Source organism: Haliotis cracherodii, unplaced genomic scaffold (genome assembly GCF_022045235.1).
Source record: "Haliotis cracherodii isolate W230 unplaced genomic scaffold, xgHalCrac1.p SCAF_20, whole genome shotgun sequence".
Taxonomy (NCBI): domain Eukaryota; kingdom Metazoa; phylum Mollusca; class Gastropoda; order Lepetellida; family Haliotidae; genus Haliotis; species Haliotis cracherodii.
This window is the reverse complement of record NW_027266276.1, coordinates 18,014,977-18,041,309: the sequence shown is the minus strand read 5'-3', so window position 1 is coordinate 18,041,309 and position 26,333 is coordinate 18,014,977. Positions and strand designations below refer to the sequence as shown.

The 26,333-nt window shown below is 38.1% G+C and overlaps 1 protein-coding gene across 1 annotated transcript; it reads left to right on the top strand.

The window, feature by feature from the left end:
• The first annotated feature begins 6,915 nt into the window (after window positions 1-6,915).
• Window positions 6,916-13,983, top strand: LOC139470268 (uncharacterized). Its single transcript, XM_071252615.1, has 6 exons — window positions 6,916-6,984; window positions 7,198-7,257; window positions 8,566-8,675; window positions 11,364-11,549; window positions 13,388-13,434; window positions 13,903-13,983. The coding sequence occupies exons 2-6, from the start codon at window positions 7,214-7,216 to the stop codon at window positions 13,951-13,953; spliced, it is 438 nt and encodes a 145-aa protein (XP_071108716.1). The 5' UTR covers window positions 6,916-6,984; window positions 7,198-7,213; the 3' UTR covers window positions 13,954-13,983.
• The last annotated feature ends 12,350 nt before the right edge of the window (window positions 13,984-26,333 follow it).

Sequence of the window (26,333 nt, the reverse complement as noted above, 5' to 3'; positions counted from 1 at the left end):
CTTTATGGAACAATATTTCAAAGACTGTTGCATATACAAGCTATAGAACAGACTTTCATATCAAATTGAATTAATTCCACTGACTTCTTTTAAGATTTACCCTATTACACGTATTCTGACCTCGTTTTATTTCCAAAACAAATTCCCAAGATTGCTTTTGATTTCCCATTTAATAGCTTCCAGTATTTTTCTACATTCTACAGAAGCATAAATATCAAACTCTGTTATCATATATCTGTCTGCAAATTATAATTAGCATGCTCTCAAAGAGTTGAGATCCATCCTACTATTCACGATTCTTCCAGTCCATAACATTGCCATTGTCGTTTGGTTTTCGTGTCATCATTTTGAAACTCATTAAATAAGAATAAGTAATACCGTTGCTTTTTTATGACAAAGCAGGATAATCGATAACTTAACTTTCACAACAAACAGATGGGAAAACTCAGTTAACATAATTTTGAAACAGCCAATAAAGAAGGCAAATTAACATGACAAACATAACATTCCAAAAATAACCCATTTGTTCTTCGGAAACATTGCAACTGAGTGAATATCAACAGTATCAGTTGTACTCGAACTTACCTGTTGTTGCCGCAAGGTGGATCCACGATCTAATTCTGCCACAATACAAATACTCCACCGCTTTTAGGACTTATATATCATATGAAGAAACTGGTTAATTCATTTCTTTCACAAAATCCTAAACTCACTTCACGTCCAGCTGTTGAGATGGCAATGTCCGGTTCAGCGTGAGTCTGCTGTCTCTTGTAATGGCGGTCTATTGACAGGTCAGTTTTTTCTGGTAATCTCGAGAGTGACCACGCACCTGCTAGCAGCAGGAGACATACTGATCGGTGTGGCTTTCCACACAGGCATTTCCTCGAGGTCTTAGCATCATCTGGCGCCCATCGATCCACCACCGCACTGCGACTACTTGCTGGTATTAGAATAGGCACATGATTCATTTGATCGGTTTTGTGAAGCGGTTATAATTAATAAGGGATTAGTCAGTGATCGTTTTGATATGTTGAAATACTTGTTAATCCTAGTTTCACTCAGTTTCATTTCAACATAAGTTATTACATTTTTTATTAGGTACATGTATATTCGCTTTGACGTGTGAAAACACAAGGTTAGAAGCAATAGGAAGTACCACACTTAAGTATGCACAATGTAATATTCTATACCGGGAATACACTTTCCTTCATCCATGCTTTGCTTGGAGATGCTATGCTATGCTACGCTGTGCCATGCCATGCTGTTACAAGTATGCTTTGCTATCCTGTGCTCTGCTTATTCCTCTTGACAAAAGGACAATGCTGTATTACCCAACATGTATTTGAGAGTGAAGGTCGCAAGCTCCAAAGTTCATATAGTCTAGCCCTAACTCTTTGACGGTTCATACTCCACTGAACTCACATAACGTGAAAGAAACTTCTTACAATTTTTACTCATTATGTTTTACCGCAAATGATGTAGATCAAACGACAATTTTATTTATCTGCGTTGCCCCAGCTACAACTCACAAGACACTCCCCTCGCAGATATAACGTTGTCAAATATACGATGTGATCAAGTTGCGAGCGCATGTTCAATCTCCAGAAATGACGTCATGATAGAACAATGTTTCGTCGTGAAATAAACCACACTTCGTTCTTCATTGTTCTTTGTGATTTATCGCGTAGCTACACTATGTTTAAGTTTTGTTTGTTTGTTTGTTGTTTAACGTCGCACTCAGCAATATTCCAGGTATATGACGGCTGTCAGTAAGTAATCGAGTTTGGACCAGACAATCCAGTTATTGACAACATGAGCATCGATCCATGCAATTGGGATCGATGACATGCATCAACCAAGTCAGCGAGCCTGACTACCCGATCCCGTTATCGCCTTTTACGACAAGCATAGTCGCCTTTTACGACAAACATGGGTTGCAGAAGACCTAATCTACCCAGGATCTTCACGGGCCCCTATATGTAAGTTTAAAGCCTGAGCCTGATAAATGCTAATCCAGACAAGTCCAGCTATATTGCGCTGCATTGATACATGTAACAGTTTTCTTAACATTTGAAAAATTGAAATGACAGTAAGAACCCACGTTTGTCACAGCCTAGCCCTCAAGTAGCTCGTGAGAGTCAACTTTAGCATAGCTTCACTGTAGTCAATCGGCAATCTGCTGTGTTGTCTGACAAGTGAAACCAGTGGATGATCCAGGCCATCTGCATATGGTGTCGCACAATCATAGGATATTACACTCAGCTTAACATGACGTTTTGTCCCGAGTAAAGTTAATTTCTGTCAAACTGAAAATTATTTTACGAAAACAATATATTAGATGTGAGATCGTAGTGAATGTAATATTCTATTTATTACCACAAATGGTATTTGAGAAGGAATCAACACATGCTGTATTTTCTGTTAAAGGCCACTCTTTACTTCCTTGCTAATTCGATATAATTATATAACGTATGAAACGTTAATGTATGTCGTTCATACACTTATGAACATCAGTTTCGCTGTCATGTGACCGACCTCTCGTCAAACGAAAAGCCCTGTGTCGGATAAAATCACATTAAGAAATTATATCGAATTAACCCCATAATAGATATATCTCAAATAGTATTTCTTAAAAGGGTATTGTCCCTAATAGTCTTATACCTAAGTTAAGAGCGTTTGGTGTGAGATTATAGTTCTGGGATACTTAATTCCCCCAATAACAACATTGACCCGCTTGATTCTCTTCTAACATTGATTTGACAAAATGAGGAACGATACATACATATGACTCGTCTACTTCTTGTGGATGTAGTCCAAACTCGATTACTTACAGACAGCCGTCATATAGCTGGAATATATTGCTGAGTACGACGTTAAACAACAAACAAACAAAACTTGAATATAGGGTAGCTACGCGATAAATCACAAAGAACAATGAAGAACGAAGTGTGGTTTATTTCACGATGATACATTGTTCTATCATGACGTCATTTCTGATGATTCGAACATGCGCTCGCAACTTGATCACGTCGTATATTTGACAACGTTATATCTGCGAGGGGAGTGTCTTGTGAGTTGTAGCTGGGGCAACACAGATATACGCAATTGCTGAACGATCGCATCCAAAAGCGGGAGAGATATGACAATCGGTATTGGGAGAAAAGGTACAGGTAATCGACGTGTTGAATGTGAGAATATGCGGAAAATACTCACCTGTACATAATATAAACTGTCCGACATTACCGAGGTCGGATTCTATTGAGGGAGTCATCATTATTTAGATACGGATAAATAGGTTTCAATCTTGTACATTTTATCATAATCCTTAAAGAGGTCGTACATAAATGTTGATGTCTCATATAAGGAACAAACAAGTGGGAGTTGTTTATCGTACAATAAAACAGTGCAGGGAGAATAAACCGCTTGGGACTCATGACTTATTCTCCATGCAGTTTTGTATTGTACGATTAACAACTCCCACTCGTCGTTTATTTCTTAAATAAAAGTGCAGGTGTTTGATTATACATGAAGATGAGAAAATGCTTTTTTGTTGGTTGAAAACATGGAATTGAGTTCTTAAAATAGATGAAATGGCTTTACACATACTGTGCACGGAGTCATTTGAGTTCGGGAGCGCTGTCGTCCCTATGCACGTGTACATGACTATGTTTCTTTACAATATATCTCTTTCAAAGCCTCCAGCCAGTGTAACGAACGGTCTGGAGCTTTGGTGTTATGTGGCATCGATATTCTTTTTTGAATCACCTAATTAAACATCATACGTAAGGCAAGTGAGCAGTCGAGACATTCTTATTCCCATAACCCAGTGGGTACACCTAATGTCTACTTCCTAACTTCTACTTGATTGATCATGCTTTTATGTGGTTTATACACACATGGGGTGTTGGGCTACAATATGTGACATAACATTAACTGATTGTCTTGACGGCTTGGGTAGCTGCTTATGTTATCGACATCTAGATTTTTTCTGTTCCAGATTCATCCATGGTTATGGATTTGTTGGTCTTTTCAATTGATCGGGTTACGTTTCCACATGTTTTATACCCATACTTTGATTAGATGCTGTCCAGTCGCAAAGACCTATCATACGCTATTGTATGTAAGTCTCATACGTTTGATTAAGGATACAAATTAGCGTTGCTTAATGAAATGTGGGCCTTATACACACAGTAGATTCTGATAGATCTTGCTCATGGCGTATGAATCTTGTAACTAAGTATGTGCAATGCAATCTTTTCTTGTCACATTTGGACCAACTTTAGTTAAAGGTCCGCTCATCATGGATTAAATAATGACCGTATCGGGATATAATGGTACTGGCTCGGTGATAGGAGGCTTGTATCTGTCGCGGTATCTGTCTGCCTTGACACACAGCACAAGATCATATTTAGTGTTAACAGCACGTGCAGCACACAATACTCTGAAATTATTTAATCGATGGGAATAGAAGTATACACAACGTGTTTGGCAATGGTCATTGGACAAGTTATCGTGACTATGCCTTGAATTAGATCTCATGTGGTCGAACTGTCCATAATTAAATTCCACCTTTCGAATGTACACGCATTTACAGTTTGGTAAGCTTTGTGACTCTCAGTGCAATGATTTCATCTTTATATACATACATTAGGCCTTCACAATTGCAGTCGTGTTGCCACCTATATGTATTGAAGTCAATAGATGACGTCGTGATATCTGACGTGTAAGCTAAAGCCAATGTTTAAAAGTATGCGGTGATGCATGTGACGTCGATATCGTTAAGGAATCTGTAATCGAAGATCCCTTTAAACTGGGCTATTTTGGTACATGCTGGGTATTACACTAAGTTCCAAATTAGATATATGTTAGGTCGTTACTAATAGCGAGAACTCCTAAGGCACGCTCTTGATTACGACTTCTTTACATTGAAGTAGGAAAACTGGTCGATATGGCAATATGTTTATAACCTGGGGCCTTTCATCACAAGATGGCACCGGAAATGTTGAAACACGGGGTTGGTCGACAGAACACCATTCTGTAATTTGCATCAGTGCCGTGCCTGTTGTATGGTCTTCGTGTGATCAATATTGTTTCATACTTGAGTGAGTTAGATTTCACAGGTATCCAGTGACATCACAGCGTGTCAGTTTAATGTCAGACGAGAGCCTGACGCAGAGGTTAATGCTAGGAAAACCAGTGCATTACCGATCAAAACTTTTGTATTTCGTGTACACAGGTTTTTAATATGTTTCGTTTGTGTCGCGTCAACAATAAATTTAATAAATACATCTAGGCTTGGAAGAGTATATCACTATTATTTCCCATGTTGTCATAAACATCCGGGCAAAAAGAAAGTATATATTTGACCAAAAAATTAAAAAACTTTATCTTAACGTTACTAGGCTGAAAAAATGCAAACTCAAGGTTCAAACCCGTTGGTTTTGGAAACACACGTGGAGCAATGATAAATCGCCAAACACTATTTCTTTTGCATTGGAAATACATTGGATCGTTGCCAAAACACCACAGGTGATGTAAAAGCATAAAAGATATGCAACGTGTAACTGTAAAACAAAGAGAGGCGAGCATAGGAACGAGGCAAATGGGTGTCAACCACACCAAGATTGCAAGAAACCTCAACTGTGCAAGGGCAACCATATTCAGACTGTTTGAACGTTAAAGAAAGCCCGGCACTACCTAGGACGGGGCAAGATCAGGCGTTACGACGCAACAGGTTGACCAGTCCTTGTGGACAAGGTCGCCACAGCGACGGATCAGTCGCCCCATCAGTTGACACGCTGTGCTACGTCATCCCCATGTGTGACGTATTCGAGCCTACCGTCCTTTCCGTAGAATGGCCTCGGCTCATGAACATAATCGTCGAAAACGGCACTGGGCAAGGACAGTAGAACGCTGGCAGTTATGTGACTAGAAGGGAGTGTTGTTTACTGAGAAAAGAGATTCTGCTTATTCGATAATAATGGTCATGGTGTTACAATTCCTTTGCTACAGGGAACACTTGAAGCAAGAAAACGCTAGGCAGCACACTGCAAGGGTCGACTTAGATTTATTGACTGCGCACAATGTCGGTGTTACTCCATGACCAGCTCGCTTACCAGACTAAAACCCTACTGAACGATCAGGAGGCGTCCTCATCCACCACAAAACCATTTACAGCTAGAAGCCGCACTGAGGCACGAGTGGCAACGTATTCAAAATGACATCATCAATGAGACGGCGAGTCTGGGCGCCCTTTAATGCTCGTGGCAGTGATATTCGCTATTGGTATCTTTTGAACTCAAACTGATCATGGCAATACCTGCTTCACCCTTTTCATTAATGTGCACTGAACCCCACAAGTTCCTCGAGACGCAATGTGAACGTTACCAGTTGTGAGACACTCATTTGATATGATGCATGTAATATATGATACCCGTATCAAATACATCACCGTCGAATAACTATTTCTTGTTCCTTTAATTTTCAGCCACCCTCAACGTGGATGAATACTGTTGTTTGCCCGGCAGTGTATATTGTTTTGTGAAATACAGAATTGATTACAGTTTGGCAAAACACTCAAATGAACAAAATGTGTTCAACCATTTTATTAGTTTGGCATTAACTGAAGCGTATTAGGTTATCATTAACACTATTTCTACATTAAAGTAAAGCATAATAATATAGCTATATCCTTTCGCGATCGACATCTTGAAAGAAATCCCATGTTTAAATAGCACAAGGGCGCCGGCCTGTGACTTTGTGTCATTAATTATAGCAAAGGATTAATGAACTTATTACACTAACCTACTGCAGTCCAAGGTGTGAACTATTGCTTTCACCCGTACCACAATGACTGTCATCTTATCTTCATGTGAGGGTAACGTATGTGTCTTCACACAACTATCTTATCTATTCAGACGAGTCGATAGAGATACATGTTCAGCACGTTTTAGTCTGTTGTACGTCAGTGACCAACTCAATAAGGCAAGTAATTGAGGACATGACATGCATTTACATTTAAGTGGATTGATAGTTTGGTTATAATGACATATTTTAAAATAAGTTGTTCTCAGTATCATCACGTATACACATTGTTTGTTCGTTTAGAAATTAACCAACTTCTAATTAACAGCATTAAATGGTAGTTCTGTTATAAGCGCAAAGTAATAAATCTACACATGTCTTTGAATGTTGTAGAAAGTTACATTTCAAGATGAGAGCTTCGATTCTTCCAGCGCTGGTGGTCATTGCATTCGGGTAACTGTACATTTTATTATATATGGCTAGAACGTGTTCTCGTATTTGAGTGCATACAGTCTTAGGAAAAACGGGGGTTTGTCGAATTTTGAGAAATGCCCTAAAATTAAAAAAATTATTTGGAATTGAGGGAAAAGTTCTGCCCACACTTCGGGCCGCTTAAATGTATGCGAGTCGATTTTCTTTTCTTTTTCTTTTGACTCTTTGTCTCTGCTCTTTTAGCAGATATCATACTGTTAAGGGTAACATTACATTCTGCGTCGTCATTTGACGTAAAAACCCATGTTCGCCCTATTATGATCCTTGGGCTATCAACACTTATGCTCTGTTCGTTGATTTCACCGTAGTACTAAACGTATATTTGGATCTGTCCTCCCAGAATACTCAGTCACTCATCGCTGTCATCACTGCAACATCTACCTCTACTACCTACACTATTTCAGCTACACAACTATCATCGCTACCATCGCTATCACCATAACAACGGCTACCACGACGAAAGCTACCGATAAAACTATATAATCACTACAACATCTACTACCACATCAACCACTAACACGACTACAACACTAACCACCACTATAACACCCACCATCAATACCATCTCTACCACAAACAACATTTCAATCATTGCAGCATATACAACGAACACCACCACAACGGCAACCACCACTAAAACAGCTCTCACCGCTACCCTCACTACAACAGCTATCACCCTTACCGACACTGCTACAACTAACCAACACTGCTTCAGCTTCCACTTCCACTACGACTATTACAGCAGCTTAAACCACTGCAACATCTACCCGTACTACAACACCTACTACCACTACAGCAACAACCGCACAACAACAGCTATCAAATCTACAACAGATATACCATTACAATGGCTATCACGACTACCACAACTTCCAGCACTACTGAGGCAACTAACGCTATCACCAATACAACTACCAACGCTAAAACACATACCCCGGCAAAAGCAACTACAGCTGCCACCAAAACGACAGCTTCCACCACAGTCATCACTATAAAAGTTGCCCCAACCGATTAATATTTTCATTCGAAGTCTAAAAAAGACGCTTCCGGGAGAGTATATTTGAACTGTTGTAGTATTTCAGTCGTTTCTCGATAACCCTGAAATATATCGTCTGAATATCTGATGACAGCATGTGTTCACGACACGGGTAAGCATGATTGCCGTATCTGTGGAGGAGGTGAACAAATCAGAATATGTCATCATTAGCGTGTTTGCGTGCTTACAAATGTATTTATAACGTCAGGTGTGTCGCTGGTCATGTATTTCAGTCAGCACCATGCCGTGTGGGAGCAAGTGTTCATGTCTATAGATCTGGACCACGACGGCCAGTTCTCTCTGAAGGAGTTCCACGTCATCATTCCCAAGTTCGACATCAATGGTACGTGCCCCTTCATCTTTTCAAAAACTAGGTGCCCATTTACTATGTAAGTAACGGGGCTTGTATCAGAAGTACGTATGAAATATTGTTGTATATAACATTGAACTCAGACCTGGAACCGTTATGACAAAATGTAAGAAAATAAATAATTTTTTTTTATTAGAAATGTGTCATAAAAAGGCATCATCAAAGAAACAATTAATCCTAGTGCTACCTCGGATAAACCATTGGCGTTTACTGATACTGACAAGGCTGCCGTTCTTTATATCAAGTGATGGTGAAGCTACTAATCATCTTTTTTTGAACATTGTTGTGAATCCTTCCTAACAGATATCTCCCGACATAAGCAAGATATTAGTGATATCGATCGATCTTATCAAAGTTTAACTTCGTAATACAACACCATGTGCATAGAAACGTCATGCCATTGTAAGTTATTAGAGAAAATTGTTTTGAAATATTTACACAACCATTACCCACTCTGGATTTGTTCCAAGGCACTCTAGGGTCTCACAATTACTTGTATGATAACTATAAAAACTATAAAACTATAAAAACTATCTGTCAGAGAATATATGTTTCAACAATATGGCTAATGAACGTATAACAACAGAGTTGTTGGATTTTATAAGACTGATCACTAACATCTTGTTTTTATGCCTATTGTTAAACATCGGAATATACTTTTCTCTAAGATGTTCATACTTATCAGATATTAATAAAACATGAAATTCATCCTCAATTTCTCCTAATTGACAGTTTTTACAGATACCCATATCAACGTCCCTTTTTAGAATCTACGTGAATTTTACATGGAAATTGTGTAATGAAACTCTAGATTTACATAATGCCCTAACACGCGATTAATCATATAACGTACTTATATACTTCTCTAGTTCTATAGCAGATTTGATATCCTTGTAATGGCTAAGGAAACGAGAAGAAGATATACTATCATGCCAGTATTGACTATACATATCCTGTAACCTTTGTTTGAAATAGTATAATAAAACAATTGTATCCCCTAAATCTTGGGATATCCACACAAAGGAATAGTCACATGAAAATAATAAATAAAGTTAGTAAGTAGGAGAAGCTTAAAGTAGGAAGCATGTACTTTTTCAATAGCGTCATTGTATTTTGCGCCTCATATAGCAAGATTGGCGCGATTTTGCCGTCAAATATAGTACAAGCTGTAGAAAAAGATACTATATATATTGCTTGAAAAACTTATAGATAGGTATAATTGCTTTTGATGCTTACGGTGCGAGTTGTTTGCACGAAACTGACCATGATAGTTTAGATGATAGCTTCAAGCCTAAATATTTATAATAAGTACCATTTTTTAAGGCGAAATCACTATATATATATATATATATATATATATATATATATATATATATATATATATATATATATATATATATATATATATATATATATATATATGTTTATTATGTAAACTTGAAAAATGTGGTATTAATGGCAAACTCTTATTGTTGTTAAAAGATTACATATCTAGCCGAAACAGAAAGTAGTTATAACTGGTAGCCTATCATCATTGAATGAGCTTATAACATTTAACCCAAGCACAATAACACACACGCACGTGGTTTTACTTGTTTGTTTGGCGCTTAACGCCGCACTCAGCAAGAGCCAAGCTATATGACGGAGGTCTGTGAATAATCGAGTCTGGACCAGACAATCCAGTGATTGACATCATGAGCATCGATCCACGCAGTTGGGATACGATGAAATGCATCAACCAAGTCAGCGAGCCTGACCACCGTTAGTCGCCTCTTACGGCAAGCATGGGTTGATGAAGACCTAATCTACCCCATGTATATATGAAAATCCTTATGATCTTTTAACGTTAATCTCTCTCTCTCTCTCTCTCTCTCTCTCTCTCTCTCTCTCTCTCTCTCTCTCTCTCTCTCTCTCTCTCTCGCTCACTTAAACGACAATGCATCTCACCTTAGCTAGGAATAGAAGAGCAAATATACTAATCATTCAAATAAAAGCGACAAAAAACATTTCCATAATCGAATGTATGATAAGGATATGTGTTTACGTATCACTTGTGATAATACAAGTCAAACAAGGGAATTGCATCGGACATCACCGAAGCGTCAAATGTCTACATGTCTCTTACGTAACCGTTTTTATAGCTTTGCTGATGCCTTGAATTTAGTTTGCCTGATCACACCAACTTTGGGCAAGAGTGATACGTGAAGACATTGCTGTAGTTCTCTTAATGCTGGTTTGTTTAAAGTCAATATGTCAACAAACGCAAAAATGCAATCGGGACGTCATTGTATAACAATGTATTCTCAGTTGGGGGTCACATTTTCGATCCGGAGATATAATATTATATAAAACATACTACAATGTATCCTAATTGACATCTCGTATTTTATCAACTTCTCACCAGATGACTACTATACCGTACTGACCACAAGGATATTCTATGTATTCTTATGTTAATATTTCAGCGGAAGAATTGCACTGTACATGTTTGAACTTTATTTATTCCAATGTTCAATATTTACAATATTGTCTGTTGTCTGTATATCTAATAGCTTTTGCCATTGACCTCTTAATGTCAATAAAATCTTTAAAAACAAAACACCAGCTTAGAGAGACACACGGATCATCAGTTTTGCACCAGTCAAATGACCGATGTTCAAGGTGACGGACTCATCTCAGAGGCGGAGTTCATGAGCGTGTGGGATCACGCTACCACCGCAGCTCACGATCTGGCTCGCGATGACTCTGCGGGGAGGAAGCTGTTCAAGATGGAGGACCACGACCATAACGGCAGTCTCACCATGACAGAGGCTATGGACATCTTTACAACTGCCTTTGATTCAAACAGTAGGTTTGGATTCTTACCTTATGAGGATTGGGAAATTGTTCACAAAAAAGCCGTAATAGCAGAACCAATGCTGCAGATCTAACCGTAGGTGCAGGCGTCTGAAAGTAGTGTACAATACGAGCTGTAGTAGAAGTACATCAAGCTAATGCTGTTCATGCTACGAGTAGATGTATGTTGAGGAAATTCTTCTTGGGGTACACCTAGTACATATCAAAACTTGTATTAGGTGTATGTAGGGTAAATGAAGTGCATATTGGAAGTTGTATTAGTTGTATGTGGGATAAATGTATTGCATAGTATAAGTTGTATTAGTTATATGTTGGATAAATGTATTGCATAGTATAAGTTGTATTAGTTGTATGCGGGGTAAGTGTAGTGCATAGTACTAGCTGTATCAGGTGTATGTGGGGTAAGTGTAGTGCATATAAGAAGTTGTATTGGTTGTATGTGGGGTAAGTATAGTGCATATTGGAAGTTGTATTACTTGTTTGTGGGGTAAATGTAGCTCATATTCGAAGTTGTCCTAGTTGTATGTGGGGTACATGTACTGTATATTGGAAGTTGTATTAGATGTATGTGGGATAAATGTAATGCATAGTATGAGTTGTATTAGTTGTATGTGGGGTACATGTAGTGCATATTGGAAGTTATATTAGTTGTATGTGGGGTAAATGAAGTTCATATTGGAAGTTGTCCTAGTTGTATGTGGTGCAAATGTAGTGCATAGTAAAAGTTGTATTGGTTGTATGTGGGGTAAATGTAGTGCATAGTAAAAGTTGTATTGGTTGTATGTGGGGTAAATGTAGCGCATATTGGAAGTTATATTAGCTGTATGTGGGGTAAATGTAGCGCATATTGGAAGTTGTATTAGCTGTATGTGGGGTAAATAAAGTGTATATTGGAAGTTGTATTAGATGTATGTGGGGTAAATGTAGTGCATTTTAGAAGTTGTATTAGCTGTATGTGGGGTAAATGTAGTGTATATTGGAAGTTGTATTAGCTGTATGTTGGGTAAATGTAGTGCCTATTGGAAGTTGTATTAGCTGTATGTGGGGTAAATGTAGTGCATATTAGAAGTTGTATTAGCTGTATGTGGGGTAAATATAGTGTATATTGGAAGTTGTATTAGCTGTATGTGGGGTAAATGTAGTGCATATTCGAAGTTGTATTAGCTGTATGTGGGGTAAATGTAGTGCATATTGGAAGTTGTATTAGCTGTATGTGCGGTAAATATAGTGTATATTGGAAGTTGTATTAGTTGTATGTGGGGTAAGTGTTGTGCATATTGGAAGTTTTATTATCTGTATGTGGGGTAAGTGTTGTACATATTGGAAGTTGTATTAGCTGTATGTGGGGTAAATGTTGTGCATATTGGAAGTTGTATTAGCTGTATGTGGGGTAAGTGTTGTGCATATTGGAAGTTGTATTAGCTGTATGTGGGGTAAGTGTTGTGCATATTGGAAGTTGTATTAGCTGTATGTGGGGTAAGTGTTGTGCATGTTAGTACCTGTCGGAACATTTCATATTTGATTATTAGACTTTTGTGAACTAGTCACTATATACGTTTAATGCGGCATGTGGTGCTTATGACACCAATACATGCATCATAGAGCTGCCATGATACGTTTGTGTGTTTTTTCGAATCTTAGAAAAAGTATTAGTCCACGAGCCTGCGCCCTCTGGATATGGCAGTGAAAACAGTGTCAATGTGCGAGTTGTATTGCAAATAATGTGTACATAAATAAATTAGTAACGCCTGGATAAGAAACCCACATTCTAAAGCATTAGTGCTATTGTTTATCCTTCTGCGTTTATCATTATTATTTACTTATATTAGGTGATGGTATGATTACCAAACAAGAATTCAAGATGGCATGGTTTAAAGTAAGTACATATCATTACTAAGAAGTTATCCCGTGGTAGATCAGATATCAAGTGTTTTGCAATATTATCTTAGGATTAAATCTACAGTACATATAGTATATTAGTTTAAGAGATTCTGATCCATATATTTGTTAACGTGAACTATAACGCTGATATTGATGCACTTCTTAGGCTATGTCTGTCAAATACATAAGTTTGGTATTTTTTATGGTGCAGACGACCTGTGAAGATCCGTGGTAGAATAGGTCTTCTGCAACCCATGCTTGTCGTACAACTCGACTATGCTTGTCGTAAGAGACGACTAATGAAATCGGGTGGTCAGGCTCGCTGACTTGGTTAATGCATGTCATCGTATCCCAATTGCTCACGATGTCAATCACTGGATTGTCTGGTCCAGACTCGATTATCTGCCATTGTTACGGATTCATCCTACCTCATCGAACGTAACATTGCTCAATTCCTCTCCAGATTCATGACCATGGTGGACATGTGCCCACGGGAACGTCCATTCTTGGATAAGAAGATCAAATAAATGTACAACATGTTTAATGTTGTTTTTTAGTGAGTAAGTGAGTGAATATGGTTTTACGCCGCTTTTAGCAATATTCCAGCAATATCACGGCGGGGGACACCAGAAATTGGCTTCACATATAGTACCCTTGTCGGGAATCGAACCCGGGACTTCGGCGTGACGAGCGAACGCTTTAATCACTAGGCTACCCGACCGCCCCTGTTTTTTCAGTAAATGAAAGGTCAGTATTCACCTTGATTCCTTTGTACTGACTTAAAAATACAAATATCTTTTAATTATTATGATACATGCATTTTTAATAAAACCTAACCGATTAATACCATTTTATAACACAATTGAATTGACCTGCATTTCAGTGAAAATTAAGTCTAGTAATCGTTTTTCAAAACAGAAGCTCAAATAATGCACATTTGAAGAGAGGCCAATCGTATCTTTGGACCTATGTACTGAGAACCGTTGACGCGGCGTTATATGCGTTGTCACAAAATATTCATGAAAATGTAAATTTCTACATATTTACACATTATAAGCATTTATTTGACGAGGACAGAAGTGCGGTCTTATTTATACATTGAGAGGCAATGTTTGCTTTGCCATATGCTTATTAGCAGGTTCCAGTTAGCATGAAATGAATGAACCTAGGACACCTACTCATCGTACTTTCTGTACACCACACGTCACAGTTTCACGCTAGATTTATCCCCTAACACTGAAAGGAAAAGCTTTTCAAAGTTTGGAAAGAACATGTAAAAACTGATATTTCCAACTTTTCCATGAGTGGAAATACAGATTGTAGCAACTGTGGCAGGTCTTCGTAATCATCACCAGTCTGTCTTTTCTATGCATTCTTTATTACAGGAACGGTACTTAGTTTCGTAAAAAAAAAGGAGATATCTCTGATACGAAAGCATACAACTGACATCGTTCTGGGTTTTTTCGTAGCATCGAATAGTCAGACTATAGCAGAAGAAACGGAAGAAACCGAAGAAAGAAATATTAACTCTTCCCGCGGAGAGCTTTGAAGGGGAGTCAACTCTGCGTATTTTTAACCTCTAAAAATAAACATCCTGATCTACCGTTACACTGATCATTCCAAAATCTCTAGAAGTGGGATGAAAGCTTTTAGGAGAAGATTTCCCATTTTCTAAAATACATGAAAGGCTTTTGGAATCCATTGAGTACAGTGGATTGTTAATTTGGACAGGACATATTGGGCATATTTATTTTTATACGTAGTTATATTTCTTGTATAGGATAAATATTATGTGTATCTTGCTATATTAAAATCCATTTGAGTACAGTGGATCCATTGAGTACAGTGGATTGTTAATTTGGACAGGACATATTGGGCATATTTATTTTTATACGTAGTTATATTGCTTGTATAGGATAAATATTATGTGTATCTTGCTATATTAAAATCCATTTGAGTACAGTGGATCCATTGAGTACAGTGGATTGTTAATTTGGACAGGACATATTGGGCATATTTATTTTTATACGTAGTTATATTGCTTGTATAGGATAAATATTATGTGTATCTTGCTATATTAATGGAAAATGTCTCTAAACATGATTTAGTTTGACGTGACCTCCACTTGCATTCGAAACCAAGGTTTTGCAAAAATGTTACAATTAAAAGAACTGAAACTTCAAATCATAATTCGAGTGGCAAAAGTACCTCTGTTGAAAACTCATTTCTTGGGGTTTTTTTGCCAACTGAGAAAAGAAGTTAAGGAAAATCAATTTCGCGAGGGAAACCCTGAACCTTGATTTATATGCATTTATAATGGTTTGTCAGTAACTGAAACGAACTAATTATAATATCTCTAGGACAGGTGGTTTTGCCAGCGATCGTCCTTTCTCCTGGCGTTTGGTTCTTATAAAAGCTATATTCTCACAAATCCATAAATGCATCATTAATCATCAATTATACAGCCAGATAATACCATGTAGGGTTATCCGTTTTTTTATAAAATATTTATTCGTTGTCCCTTTCGGCTGGGAAGACGGCTTAGATTTTCTCATAGCTGTGTGACTTTCAATAGGTATGTGATACATGACCAAGGAGTTAAGCACCTGTTGGTGCTTTCATCATCAATAGATTGGATGCCAGAGAATAGTGGAATCTCCGTAAACACGTAAGCAGAAACTAAACAACTACAACAAAACGTTTAAGTCACCGTGTCGTTACCAAGGGTCCAAAAGCCTGATTTTACACATATAAAACAAAGGCAAATACAATAGAAAAGCCCCAAGCACAGGTATTGTTCTGACAAACCTAGAAACATAATTGGGGCGAACCGGGACTCTGCACAGCGAATTGCGGCGCCTTAGACGACTGGCCCGCCCGTAATCCCCCCTAATATGAACTACTACGCAGTTAATTAATATGAAGCTACACCTAGGATACATATTATCATTCTCTATGGACAAGTACTCTTGTCAAGTGTATTCAATTTTATATTTGGGTATCCGATATTTTCTTACTCCTTTGTGTCAAGTCTACTGGGTGTTATTACCAATGACATTATTCACTGCTGCAGGCATCGTGTATTTATGTAGCCTGCATTCGATCAGCATGCAATCCTCATATCACCTGCCAATAGTATGTTCTGATTAGTGCAACAGTCAATCCCCCTGCATGGAATTGTCTTATAGACACACAATATAAAACTTATGAATATACTGCCAGCCGACTGGTGTCCAACATCAGTATCGCAATGACTAAAAATATTCCATGGTGGCCCTCTAATCAAGTCGAATATATAAGGGTTCCATTTCCTTACAGCCTAAAAGTGTATTTCCTGGAAGTCTGTGTGCGTGCGTGCTGCATATACAACCAGGGAGTTTGGTGGATATTTAAAATCTGTTGACAATCACTGAATGTTTGACAACAGTACTTATACTTGTCCTTGTATTCCAGACGAGTATATGGATCACAACGAAATATATAACTAAGTAAGGATAAGAATTTATGGACGAACAACTTCTTTATTATAATTAAGAAAACTACAAGAAGCTATCAACATCAAAAGACTCCAACCGTCAATCAACCGTGGTCAAGTCTACTACATTCCCCAGGCGTCTCATCAACTCGTCAAAGACCCCAATCAGGCATAATCCTGTTGTTTATATTACTGGCTTCATCATTTGTTTATGTCACTGACTTCACTGATGATTGTCATAACTACCCTTGTGTGTACTTAACAGGCTTCTCCACTCCAGTATAACTACATCTGACATCTACTCCTACTGTATAAACATGGCCTCCTACTTGTATATATACTTGTCAACTACACTCACAAGCCCTCCAAAACAAAAATACCAAAAAACGACCTAAATTAATCAATCAAATACTTAAAAGCTCCAACGACCTAACAGGTAGGCAAACAAATAACCTTCTTGTGGATCGTCGCCCACGTAGGAATTTACGGCTACGAAAGTGCCGATGAAGCAGCTAAATTATCTCTCAAAATACCAGAAATAAGCCTAAACCTACCCATCTCAAAATCAGAAATTAAAAGTGTAAACAAACAAAAAATAACCCCAAAATGGCATAATCAATATCAAAACTCAAATAGCCAAATCAAAAAAGTGCTCAGAAAACCACTAGCCAAACCTAAAATCCTACACCCCTCAAAAAAAATTGACAGATTAATTACAAAACTCCAAACAGGAAACACTAACCTAAATAACCACCTACAAAAACTTAAAAGGCACACCACAGGCAACTGCCCCCACTGCAAACAACCCGAAACCACAGAACACGCACTCACCCACTGCACCTACTACCAAACACACAAAACCACTCTGCAAACCACCCTCAATCTAAATAAGGTTCCTACTCTAGATGAAATACTAAACCCTCAAAATAAACTAGAAAACTTCAAGGCCCTAGGCGTATTCCTAATCAAAACAGACCTAATTAAGCGCATCTAAAAACTAATTAATCTACCAATCCAAAATCCAATAAACATACAAACACCCATCTCACCCGGCTCCCTTAGTTCCCTCCTCCACCCACCTCGGCATTTATTCCAAATTTAAACATTCCAAAAATTCAATATAAGCAACCCCTAAAAGCCCCCTCTTGGATTGCACACACCACTTTCACCCTTTTCGGAATACACTAAATGGTCTGACCAGGCCCGTGTGCGAAATACGCTACAGTCGGAAAGCGCACGTTAAATCTTCTATACCAGTCAGGCAGTCAGTCATTCACAAGCAGCCACTCAACCAACCACGAACCCTCCCACATCTCACATAGCCAAAACGACAACCCCCGCATGCAAAACAAACCACAAAACGACCGCCACAACACGACCCTCATCCAAGCACCCTACAGCCCACATGGCAACAACACTCCCCTACAAGCAAGCACAACAACAAAACACAAACACTAAGAAATCATCAGCTACATCCATCCCGCAAACACCTACACAACCCTCCACATCACATGCCTCCCCCATGGAAACTCAAACAGCTAACCCTAATCTAACCGATGACGAAGATTTCTCCACTACCGAGGAAACAATAGAAACTACTCCAACTGAAACAAACCAAACTTCCAAACCAGACAACACCCAAAACCTAAATAACCTCACCTTACTCCTAGCATACATGCATAGTCAAAACTCACCAAAAGTTAGCATGAAATCACTCCACAAAGTAGCTTTCAATCTAAACTTAACCAATCTACCCTTCTTCCTCTTTAACCTCCGTCTAAAAGAAGTCACCGAATAAAATTGAAACTAAAAACTAAATCACCAATCAGCCGGACCCAATAATGGAAGGACTAAATATTTTTCAGTGGAACGCCAACGGACTCACCTCCCACGGCCATGAACTAAAAACCTGGGCTGAACAAAAAGTCCAACCTGAGGATCTAAACAAACTACTCCAAATAAGCGATAAATCTACTATATTCCTAGGAGACTTTAACGCTCACCATCCTACATGGAGCATAGATGATAAAATAGATAATCATGGCAAATTAATCTCCGAATGGATAGAAATAAAAGATCTAGTACTCCTAAATAGCAACCAACCCACGAGGTACGATAAGATAAACCAAAAAATGTCGGCTATCGACCTAACCATATGCACCGCAGATCTAGCTCAAAGTACTCATTGGGAAGTGCACGACGTCCCGCTAGGTAGTGACCAGTTCCCCATAAACATAACTATAGGAAATACAAACGTACCAATCCAAACAGAAAACCAAGAACCAAAATTCCATTACAATAAAGCTAACTGGGACCAATTCCAAGATATCTGCAACGAAGCTAACTTAAAGGAAATAGAAAATAATGATCCAGAAACCTATTGTAAAAACCTAACAGACTATATAATAAACGCAGCCAAAACCTCCATCCCCTTCAAAACATCTAAGACAGGCAAACTGACGGTACCATGGTGGAATAAGGAAATAGAACAGACTAAAGGAAAACGTAAATCAGCCTTCAATAGAGCAAAACGAGACTACAAACATCTAAACATAGCCGAGGAACTAAACCACCAGGTTAAAAAACCAGTCCAAATAGCCAAAAGTAGAGACTGGAAAAAATTCTGCGAAGGTATAAATAACCGTACAGATGCCAAAACGGTCTGGCGCAAAATCCACGCTATTAGAGGCTTAAAACGACATAAAAAAACCTAGCATTAACAACTCAACCAACCCCGCCCAAAAAGCAAATAATCTCGCCAACCACTTTTCGGCCGTTAGCAGTAACACCAACCTCAGCCAAAAATTCCAAGACAAACTTAAAACAGAAAACAAACCCACAAAAGAACCAAACAATAACAATCTGGAAATAAACCAACCCTACACAATGGAGCTCCTCTACGTAATCCAAAACAGGAAAAAGGGCACAGCCCCAGGATTAGACCTAACTTCTTACCAAATAATTAAAAACTCCCCCTAAAACTACTCCAGGCACTACTCAAACTATACAATCTCATCTACCTAAACGGACACGTTCCTACTCCCTGGAAACAGGCCCTAGTCATACCAATCCCTAAACCTAATAAACCAGCTAATCAATCTAACTCATATAGACCAATATCCCTAACTTCAAACTTATGTAAAGTAATGGAATCAATAGCTAAAAATAGATTACAACATTACCTAACCCAAAATAACATCATAAACCCAGATAAAAGCGGTTTCACTCCTGGCCGCTCAACCCTAGATAACCTCGCCCGACTAGAGCAAGATATTAAGACAGGACAACTAAATAAACAATATACCACAGGCATCTTCTTAGACTTCTCTAAAGCTTTCGACATTGTATGGCACGACAGGCTAATACAAAAACTTCAAAAATAGGACTCAAAGGGCAGATAATAATCTACATCCAGGACTTCCTAAACAATCGTAAAATAACCGTGAGTATAGACCAAACACTATCGGACCAATGTCCCCTAGAAAATAGCACTCCCCAGGTCAGTATCCTCACCACCACCCTCTTCAATATAATGATAAACGATCTATTCGAGGGCCTATCCCCTAAAGTAAACACATCACAATTCGCGGATGATGGAGCACTAAAAGCATTAAAATGGCCCAAAATGTACTCCAAAAATCTCTTAATAAAATACAACAATGGGCTGACAAATGGGGCTTCTCCCTTAACTCAGAAAAAAACAACGGGAATAGTATTCAAACATAAAAACATGAAACCCGCCTCCCTAATCCTCCAGCTAAACAACCAAACAATCAAATTTCAAAAACAAACCAAATTCTTAGGACTTATTTTCGATGAACATTTCACCTGGGATGCTCACATCCAAAACCTAACAACTAAATGCAGAAAAGACCTAAACACCCTAAGATGCCTAACTGGCTCTAACTGGGGAGCCTGCAAAGATACCCTCCTCTCTCTCTACATATCACTAATTAGATCAAAACTAGACTACGGCTGCGCCATATACAACACCCTAAACAACTCTCTATCTAAAAAACTTGACTGAATACAATATCAGGCTCTCAAGCTAATTACACGCACCCAACATGGCACCTCCTACACTTCACTTCAGGCCTTAACAGGAGAAATGCCACTAAGTCTACGCAGGGAACAGCTAAGCTTAAATTTCTGGGCCGCGTCCCAATCAAACCCTCTCATCCAAAACTTAATAAACCAAAATATCAGCCCCCAAAACCAAGCTCTAGCTCGTAAACACCCCTTACTTACCCCAATATCCCAAAGAATAACAAACTACCTAAATGAACACCAAATTACAAATCTTAAACAAAACTGCAAACAATCAAATATCTTCACCCCTAAACTTAAAATACCCAAAATAGACACAACACTAGCTAGCCAAATAAATAAACAAACCGACCCAAACATAGCTAAAACCACCACACTAGCATACATACACGAAAATTGGCCAAATTGGTGTCACAGTTACACGGACGGATCTTCAGATCCGACCTCCAAACACACAGGTTTCGGAGTCCATACCACACAACCAACTAAAACCACACAATCCTTCCGACTCCCAAACAACCAATCAATATTCACCGCAGAACAAATGGGCATGGCCTCAGCCCTCCATAATCAAGAATCCAAAAACCACCAAAACATCCTAATACTTACCGACTCCCTAAGTGGACTGCAAGCCCTCCAAAACAAAAATACCAAAAAACGACCTAAATTAATAAATCAAATACTTAAAAGCTCCAACGACCTAACTAAGGCAGGCAAATAAATAACCTTCTTGTGGATACCCGCCCACGTAGGAATATACGGTAATGAAAACGCCGATAAGGCAACTAAACTATCCCTCAAAATCCCAGAAATAAGCTTAAACTTACCCATCTCAAAATCAGAAATTAAAAGCGTAAACAAGCAAAAAATCACCAAAAAATGGCATAACCTATATCTAAACTCAAATAGCCAAATCAAAAAAGTACCCAGCAAACCACTAACCAACCCAAAAATTCTCCATCCATCAAAAAAAATCGACAGAGTAATCTCTAAACTCCAAACAGGACACACCAACCTAAATAACCACCTAAATTTTTTTTTAAAAACACACTACAGGTAACTGCCTACACTGCCAACAACTAGAAACCCCAGAACACGCACTGATCCACTGCACACACTACCTAACACATCGAACCGCATTACAAACCACCCTCAATCTAAACAAGGCTCTCACTCTAGAAGCAATACTAAACCCACAAAATAAACTAGGAAACTTCAAGGCCTTAGGCGTATTCTTAATCAAAACGGAACTAATAAAACGCACCTAAAAACACTATAATCTACCAAATCAAAATCACATCCCCAGCTCCCTTAGTTCTACTCCCCAACCCCATCGGCATCTATTCCAAATCTCATAATTCCCAAATTCTATATAAGCAAACCCCTAAAGCCCCCTCTTGGGTTGCACACACCACTTTCGCCCCTTTCGGAAACACATTAAATGGCCTGGCCGGGCCCGTGTGCGAAATACGCATCAGTCGGAAAGCGCACGTTAAATCTCCAAAGTAAGTAAGAAAGTAAGTAAGTAACTACACTCTGTATATCAATCGCTTGATAACGGTGTTAGAACTTACACCGAAACGTCGCTCTTAATTGTAATAAAGAAGTGATTGAGTGAGTGAGTTTATTTCAGTAAAGAGGCCACCGGCCCATTATACATTATGGATTACAACAATAGCAGGCGATTGCCTTATTGCATATATTTAAAAAACTGTTGTCGTTTCTTAAAAGCAAGAAAAATATATTTAGCTAATTTATCAATAACATGTTCATTTTGGCAAGACGTAAGAGTGAAAAATTTATCAAATGAAGGTTGTGAATGGTAATACTTAGGTATAAGACTATTTCTCAGATCTGAGTAAAATTGACATTCAATGCAGAAATGATACTCAGTTTCAATTACACGGACAATGGACATAAGCGTTCATCTCTAGAAAGACCAATTTTTCTACCTTCTTCTAGCATTAGGTTATTGCTAGAACAACGGAAAGAACTAAGAGCTAATTGATATAATTTAACAGGTATTGATGTTAAATATCTTTCTACTACAATGCATGGTTTAATTTGTGAATACATTGTAAGTTTGGAAAATGTTTTTAATTTACTTAACCAAGTTTGCTGATCTATATCTAAACATCTTTGTTTAAAACAAACAATAAACTTATCTACATTTGGAACATCTTGATTACACCAGACAGAACCAAAAACATATGATGATAATAATTGTTTTACATGAAAAGTCCAACATTCAATACCTTTATCCGCCAAGGACACTTGATAATCATGGACTTTTTTCAAAATAGGATTATCAGCTTGAAATAACTGTAATAAAGTAGTTGTTCATCCATAAATTCTTATCCTTACTTAGTTCTCCAACTTCTAAATGCCTTCCTGCATTCCTCTTTTCACCTTTACACAAACACAGTGACGTCAGCAAGATGGCGGATGGTTCTGTTTTGAATCCAGCTCGAATTTACATGTTCCCCTAACTACAATAACCTTGCTTGGATAACACGACACCAACTAAGGAACCAAAGAGCAAGAAAAGGAAGGTCTCTTACACCCCAATGGCCAGTGGAGATGAAAATATTCTTGGCTCGTCAACTGATACGTCACAACAAGACAATATCGGGGTGGCTGTCAGGGAGGCTATGACGTCGTTGAACGCACATCCGCAATCTTAGTTTCCCATCTCTCCGCCACTTGGATACCACTTGGATTCCAGGTCAGTATCCAAGCTAACATGACAACAATTTAACACTCACATGCAAATATGGAAAATGAACTTACTAAGTTGGATACGATTAAGAAATCTGTATCCGATATCCGGACTAAAGTCTCAAGGCTTGAGATAAGGGTTGTTGAACTGGACACACTTAAACACTTAGGCACCTTAGGACTTGATACGTTCCACTTCAAGAGAGTCCACGTCGAAATGCACCTAACTCTTAACCAAGGTCAGTTATTGCTAAGTTCAACGTCACTGCTGAGAGAAACAACGTCAAGACAGCAAGAGAAGAGCTCCAGTGAAAATCTTATATGATTGTCGAACAATTCCCTCATGAGATCAGTGAGTACAGGAGAGAAGTATTGTTCCCGTTACTGAGAGAAGCTAGCAGAAACAATAAAAGAGCTTACATTGTGGTCGACAAACTATCTGTGGACAATACACTATACTCGGTTCCATCCAGTTTTTTCGTCTGAAACTGATTTAATTATTCTATTTGGGGACTTTAATGCAAGGACGAAAAATTACTGTTCCATTGATAAACATATACTTGAGGATTTACATATCGATATCGATTGTATGAGGCAAGAATTTTATCCAGAATCAAGTTCAGATGACCTTGATTTACCAAGACAAAGATTATCTGGTCACCCATACAATTATGGTTTTAAACTGGTAGAGTTATGTAAAAACAATAACATGTTCATCTGTAATGGTCGATTAGGTGAGGATAAGATAGAAGGAAGAACCATAAGTATCACTGACCATATTTTCCCCTCTCCATGCACCTTTCAACATGACAACGCCCGGGCTCATATTGCTCGACTTGTTCAGGACTCTCTTCAACAAAACAACGTTAATGTCATCCCCTGGCCCGCTCGCTCCCCTGATCTCTCACCAATCGAGCACACGTGGGATGAGATGGATCGGCGCCTTCGACGTCAACCACGTGTTCCACAGACATTCCAGGAACTTCAGAAACATGCTCCAGCAGGTAAATTAAAACATTTGAACACTTACAGGAGTCTTTTATCTGTTGCAAACCGAAATTGTTTCAGATTTGGTAAAAAACATAACTTTGCATTAAATCTTATTCAATGTCACAGGAATTTTTGTTGTTCAGTATATATTTCTAAACCTTTACTGATTTTTAGAACTGGTAACCACAAACAACCAATAGAAACAGGCCGATGGGAAAATATACAACGAGAACAAAGGATATGTCTATTGTGTGACTCACAAGTTATTGGTGACGAGTTCCACTATTTATTTAGATGTAATTCACTTTTAACCATACGCTTTGGATGTATTAATGAATACTTCACACAATGGCTAGACATAATGAAATATCATAAACTGTTCACAAATGGTAAAAAGTATCTACTTTAAAAGAAACTGTCAAAGTTCCTCAGACATTTGAATGCTATACTCTGTCATATTCTACCATATATAACTCATGTGCCATCGATGGTGGTTATCGAGTAATAAAAAAAGAGAATACAATCAATCAATCTTTATTACAGAAATGCTGAAAGGTGATAGGCCTATAGTACATATCTTAGTGGATACTGGGTGGACACTGATTTCTATATTTTTAAGTCACTCATCTTATCATTTCTAAAATTCAATGCATGGAATATATACGCAGTCAAAGGCTTCTGTACAGAAATATTTGTAGAAGACATTCCTTCATTAAACTTAACAATATTTGGAAATTGGTACATTGATGGGAGTAGGTATGGAATTCGTAAATTCTGATAAAATGGACAAATGAGAACAAACTGGTACTCATCCTCTATAAGCTGTAGATTACACATTTTACATAACATAATTTCCTTTGGGATTTTGGAATATCTTCCCGTGTCAATATTTTATTCATGTGATCAGCATCTGAATCTAGAAAATGCAATTCTATAATTGTACAAGAGTGGTTTCGAAAGATATTTTACCAAGTGAGTGAGTGAGTATGGTTTTACGCCGCTTTAAGCAATATTCCAGCAATATCACGGCGGGGGACACCAGAAATGGGCTTCACACATTGTACCCATGTCGGGAATCGAACCCGAGTCTTTGGCATGGCGAGCGAAAGCTTTAGCCACTAGGCTACCCGACCACCCCTATTTTACCAAGCATAACCTGAATCATAAATGATCTTTGTAACTGACGAAACCCAGTTTTGCTTTCCATTTTTGTCATACAATACCATCATTTCTTTGGTATCCTTCATTTGGTATCCTTAATAGCCTTAACCAATACTTTATGACTTTAATTTGTGCAAACATATATAGTGGAAACCTTCATCATATACAACTATATTGGGAGTGTTTATCTTTACTTTTAAATTATTTTTGCGTGCATATAAATGGACCCTTTCAATCAAATTTAACTGATGTACACCCCAAACCTCACCCCCATGTAGTAGAATTGGCTTTATTTTTGTGTCAAAATTTAAAAAACAACATATTAAAATTTAGACTCTCAGTAGATCTGAGACGTTTTAGTATCCCATAGGGAATTGCCTTTGCTTCTGTTGCATCCTGTATTGAATAAAGATTCCAAGATAATTTAATCGAAAAATGTACTCCCAGATATTTATAGCTTGTAATTGCGTCCAGATAACTGTCTTTGTAAAACCATCTCTCCC